Raw genomic sequence first — 6,000 nt, forward strand, 5'->3', positions numbered from 1 at the left:
AAAACTGGTTATCTGAGAGATGCTATTCTAGGGTTTCATGTTATTTATTAGGTGGTTCAGTTTCCCCTGAGTTAACATATGCGAATGTTTTCACCTAGAAACAATTACATATTACTTATCGTATTCTTATGAATGTCAAATAATTATCACTCTTTAAAAATGAGCTTAAAAATGAAGCCTTTGTTAAAATGAACATTATTTCAGCACACTTGTATAACAACCCATTTGATTCATTTTTCTTTACCCCGAATAGAGTATCTCTTTTTTAAAAAAAGTTAACTTGTTATTATGGAAATATTCAAGCAGATGCAAAAGTTGAAGAGTAGAACGAAATCTTCTGTACAGGTCACCCAACTTTAGCAATTCCCAGTAGCTGGCCAATTACATGTCATCCACAGGTCGCCACCGCAGGGTTAGTTCCAGGAAAGTATCCTTATAGCCAGGGCTTGTTTAATTTCAGGTAACGTGGTTCATGAGAAAATATTTCAATGCATGGTTCATCAAGCCTACTTAAATAAAAAGGTGGTTTTAATCTTATTAGAAAAGAAAATCCTCACGCCCTTCTTGAACTTTGGAGTTTCTGCCCTGGAACAACCTTTTTTAAATAGAGATAAGGGAATGTGATAGGAGCGGTCGTCCTTAGCCCTGGCACTTCCAGAGAGGTCTCTGGACAGCCTCAACAGCGAGGGAATATTTCTTCTTCTCATCTTCAGGGAAGAAGGGCCATTCACATAATTTATAGATTTTTAAGGCAGTGGAATTGTGCCGGCTTCATTCTAATCTTAGCAATGCCAGATTTGGCACTGGAACGCTTTTTCAATTTTCTATGACAAGAACAGCCATAAGAAGAAAAGCTTTCTCCGGGAATAGTGTTCTAAGTGAAATACTGTCCATATTAAATCCAGAATTGTTATACTTGCTAATGTGCAGCAGACCCTGTTAACCAGAAGAGAAAGCTCCCCAAAAGGGAATTTAGTCTACTTGAATAAACTTTGAAGGATGTAGAAGAAATAATTAAATTCCTACTTAGGAACTGTATATGTGTATTTAAAATCATATATATACTTTAAATTTAGAAACATTTCCCCTTTCTACTCATATATCAGGACACAATTTTATTCCAGGTTTTCCATGCATCTTTGACATCATTTCTTCTGATACCACCAGAATCACTTTTTTTTATAGTTAAATATACAGTATTTATTGATATAAATATATAGCATTAGGTTAAGTAGGTATAGAGAACAATATTTTGAAATGTCAAAAATCTGTAAAAAGGAGATTTACTAGTTCTGTAGGCACTATAGTCCCTGCTCCGTAACTTTCAACTAGAGAAAGTTACGTCCATGAATATCCAAGATGGTTAAAAAACTGGTTTCAAACTTTTCCTGTGGTTGGTTGGGGCCCTTCCTGCCTTCACATCTTGAACTTACTTTCGATTAAACAACCCTAAACTAAAGTGCACACAGAGTAATACCAATAAGTCTTTACCTAATTAAAAATATCTCCCAATTTTTATCTAGATTTTGTTATGCGATAGCACCTTAAAAATACGGTTAATTTATCATATTATGTTAGTTTCAGATGTACAGCACAGTGACAGAATCACTTTTTGATTCACTGCTAGTTTTCTAGAGAATATCATCTTTGCCTCCAACTAAGTTGACTGAAATACAGTACCTTTGTCACCAAGAATTTCATGCTGATTACCAGAAAGTTTAGGCAAAGCCACAAATGTGTTTCCTATATCAATTGGACAATTGTTCTCTTAATTAATCCCATAAGTGTATATACATGAGCTTCACAGCCTGTCCATTGTATTGCTTTTTAAAGTGTCTTTGAACAGGCATGTTTACTAAAGAGGTGTTAATTTTGTCTCCTTTTTGAAACTAAGCTGGCATTGACTGAAACTGTTTCACACTTGTGTGTCATCCCCAAACAGTGGTTTGTTGTTCAAAATGCACCCTCTGCAACATTAAGAGAGCTTTGGTGGGGGACTCTCAGCTTGTATTCAAACTGATACCAAATTCAGAGGATGCTGATTTAGCTTCTGTGACTTTCCCATCCCGCAAGGCCACCGTAATTCAGACCTTTCAGTGAACTGATTTTAAACAGCAGTCCTTCCCGCGTGTCTCTGTCTCTGCAGATCAGAGCGCACCCCCAGTTCGGCGATCTCTGCCAGAGGACCACGGCTGCTTCCTGCTGCCCCAGCTGGACGCTGGGCAACTACATCGCGATTCTCAACAACAGGTCCTCCTGTCAGAAAATCGTCGAGCGAGACGTTTCTCACACCTTGAAGCTACTTCGGACCTGCGCCAAACACTACCAGAACGGCACCCTGGAGCCGGACTGCTGGGACATGGCGGCCCGGAGGAAGGACCAGCTCAAGTGCACGAACGTGCCGCGAAAGTGCACCAAGTACAACGCCGTGTACCAGATCCTCCACTACCTGGTGGACAAAGACTTCATGGCCCCGAAGACCGCGGACTACGCCACGCCCTCCTTAAAGTACAGCATGCTCTTCTCGCCCACGGAGAAAGGGGAGAGCATGATGAACATTTACCTGGACAACTTCGAAAACTGGAACTCCTCCGACGGCGTCACCACCGTCACGGGGATTGAGTTCGGCATCAAGCACAGTCTGTTTCAGGATTATCTTCTGATGGATACCGTGTATCCCGCCATCGCCATCGTGATCGTGCTTTTAGTCATGTGTGTCTACACCAAGTCCATGTTTATCACCCTGATGACTATGTTTGCAATCATCAGTTCCCTGATTGTTTCCTATTTTCTCTACCGCGTGGTCTTCAACTTTGAATTTTTCCCTTTTATGAACCTCACCGCACTCATCATTTTGGTTGGAATTGGAGCGGATGACGCCTTTGTCCTGTGTGATGTGTGGAACTACACCAAGTTTGACAAGCCTCACGCCGAAACCTCGGAGACGGTGAGCATCACTCTGCAACACGCCGCCCTCTCCATGTTCGTCACCAGCTTCACCACCGCGGCTGCCTTTTATGCCAACTACGTGAGCAATATTACGGCAATCAGATGCTTTGGGGTTTACGCGGGGACCGCTATCTTGGTGAACTACGTTTTGATGGTCACGTGGCTCCCGGCGGTGGTCGTTCTGCACGAGCGGTATCTTCTCAATCTATTCAGTTGCTTCAAGAAGCCCCAGCCACAGATATACGATAACAAAAGCTGCTGGACGGTGGCCTGTCAGAAGTGCCACAAAGTCCTGTTTGCCGTCTCAGAAGCATCTCGGATTTTTTTTGAAAAAGTACTGCCGTGCATCGTCATTAAGTTTCGCTACCTTTGGCTGTTCTGGTTTCTTGCCTTGACAGTGGGCGGGGCCTACATCGTGTGCATCAACCCGAAGATGAAGCTGCCCTCCTTGGAGCTGTCCGAGTTCCAGGTGTTCAGGGCGTCCCACCCTTTCGAACGTTACGACGCTGAGTACAAAAAGCTCTTCATGTTCGAGCGCGTGCACCACGGAGAGGAGCTCCACATGCCCATCACCGTCATCTGGGGCGTGTCCCCGGAAGACAACGGCAACCCGCTCAACCCTAAGAGCAAGGGGAAGCTGACGTTAGACAGCAGCTTTAACATTGCCAGCCCGGCTTCCCAGGTCTGGATTTTGCACTTTTGTCAAAAACTGAGAAATCAGACGTTCTTTTACCAGACGGACGACCAGGACTTCACCAGCTGCTTCATTGAGACATTCAAGCAGTGGATGGAAAACCAGGACTGCGATGAGCCGGCCCTGTACCCGTGCTGCAGCCACTGGAGCTTCCCCTATAAGCAAGAGGTGTTCGAACTGTGCATCAAGAGAGCCATCATGGAGCTGGAAAGGAGCACGGGCTACCATTTAGACAGCAAAACCCCAGGGCCGAGGTTTGACATCAATGATACCATCAGGGCAGTCGTGCTCGAGTTCCAGAGTACCTACCTCTTCACACTGGCTTATGAAAAGATGCATCACTTTTATAAAGAGGTGGACTCGTGGATTTCCAGTGAGCTGAGTTCTGCACCCGAGGGCCTCAGCAACGGCTGGTTTGTCAGCAATCTGGAGTTCTATGACCTCCAGGACAGCCTCTCCGACGGCACCCTCATCGCCATGGGGCTCTCCGTGGCTGTGGCCTTTAGTGTGATGCTGCTTACCACATGGAACATCATCATAAGCCTCTATGCCATCATTTCCATCGCTGGAACTATATTTGTCACCGTGGGTTCTCTGGTCCTGCTGGGCTGGGAGCTAAATGTTTTGGAATCGGTCACCATTTCGGTTGCAGTTGGCCTGTCTGTGGACTTTGCCGTCCATTACGGGGTTGCCTACCGCTTGGCCCCGGATGCCGACCGAGAAGGGAAGGTGATCTTCTCTCTGAGTCGCATGGGCTCGGCCATCGCCATGGCCGCTCTGACCACCTTCGTGGCCGGGGCCATGATGATGCCCTCCACGGTCCTGGCCTACACCCAGCTGGGCACCTTCCTGATGCTCATCATGTGCATCAGCTGGGCGTTCGCCACCTTCTTCTTCCAGTGCATGTGCCGGTGCCTTGGGCCGCAGGGTACCTGTGGTCAGATTCCTTTACCTAAAAAACTCCAGTGCAGTGCCTTCTCCCATGCCTTTTCCCCGAGTCCTGGTGACAAGGGACAAAGCAAGACACATACTATGAACTCTTACCATTTAGATCCCAGGGGCCAGAAATCTGAAATGGAGCACGAGTTTTATGAATTAGAACCCCTGGCGTCCCACAGCTGCCCGGCCTCTGAGAAGACCACTTACGAAGAGACCCACATCTGCTCGGAGTTTTTCAACAGCCAGGCCAAGAATTTAGGGATGTCAGTACACGCAGCTTACAACAGCGAGCTCAACCAAAGCACCAAAACTGAAGCTGGCACTGCCTTGTTACAGCCCTCTCTCGAGCAGCACACCGTGTGTCACTTCTTCTCTCTGAATCAGCGATGTAGCTGTCCAGATGCCTACAGACATTTGAAATATGGCCCACGCTCTTGCCAGCAGGTGGCTGACTGCTTGTGCCACCAGTGTGCTCCGACTGCAAGCGGTTTTGTGCATGTCCAGAACGGCCTGGCACCTCTGAAGGCTGCACAGCCAGCCCCCGAGGGCCTCATGCATCCCATCCCACACATCCACCACTGTCCCTGCCTACAGGGCAGAGTGAAACCGCTGGGAGTGCAGAATTCTCTGTCTAGGGGTTTCTTCCTCCACCCAGTGCAGCACATTCAAGCCCAGGAGAAAATGGGGAAGACCAGCGTCCACAGCCTTCAGAGCATAGAGGAGCATCTTCCAAAGGTGGCAGAGCCATCGTCATTTGTCTGCAGAAGCGCTGGAGCTTTACAGAAAGCATGCTGTGATCCTGAGACTCACCCAAGGGGACTTGGTAAAAGTAGAGACATCGGAAACATGGAGGGCAGCGGAGGGGCTGCAAACAAGGACTCGGGTTCAGTGAATCAGACCGACAAAGCAGAAAGGCAAGTGGAGCCGGGCTTGTCACAGACTGATGTCATTGTGAACTCAGAACATTTAAATCAGAGTGAACCAAAATTTATATTTAACCATTTAATGGGGGAGGCTGGTTTTAGGCCCTGCCCAAACAATCCACAAAGTTGTGGCAGAATTGTGAGAGTTAAGTGCAATTCTGTGGACTGTCAGATACCAAACATTGAAGCCAATGTGCCTGCTGTATTAACACACTCAGAACTTTCTGGTGAAAGTTTGTTAATAAAAACACTTTAATAAATATAGTATTAAATCAGTGCCTCAATTGTTCCTTTCAAATGGAAGTAAAATCTAAAAGTTTAAGAAAGGGAACCACAAAATACAGGAACACTTTGTTTAAAACCATGAAATATTTTTAGATTCCATGTGATCAACAACTCGAGTTTCTAACGAGTGTTGGCTTTTTTTTTTAAATACCCCACCCTGCCATTTTGAATTTTATATTTTCAAAAAGTATAGTTGTTTTTTTCACATTT

General features: G+C 45.9%; 1 protein-coding gene across 7 annotated transcripts in view; it reads left to right on the forward strand.

Annotated features, from left to right (window-relative positions):
* Positions 1 to 5,780, forward strand: part of DISP1 (dispatched RND transporter family member 1) — a 200,118-nt gene extending 194,338 nt beyond the window's left edge. For all 7 annotated transcript variants that reach the window (XM_074351659.1, XM_045509488.2, XM_010973982.3 and 4 more), the window contains one exon: positions 2,147 to 5,780. In XM_074351659.1, coding sequence (XP_074207760.1) covers positions 2,147 to 5,761 — 3,615 coding nt within the window. In that variant the 3' untranslated portion in view covers positions 5,762 to 5,780. The remainder of the gene's footprint in view (positions 1 to 2,146) is intronic.
* The last annotated feature ends 220 nt before the right edge of the window (positions 5,781 to 6,000 follow it).

The sequence above is a fragment of the Camelus bactrianus genome, chromosome 23 (assembly GCF_048773025.1).
Source record: "Camelus bactrianus isolate YW-2024 breed Bactrian camel chromosome 23, ASM4877302v1, whole genome shotgun sequence".
Lineage (NCBI taxonomy): Eukaryota > Metazoa > Chordata > Mammalia > Artiodactyla > Camelidae > Camelus > Camelus bactrianus.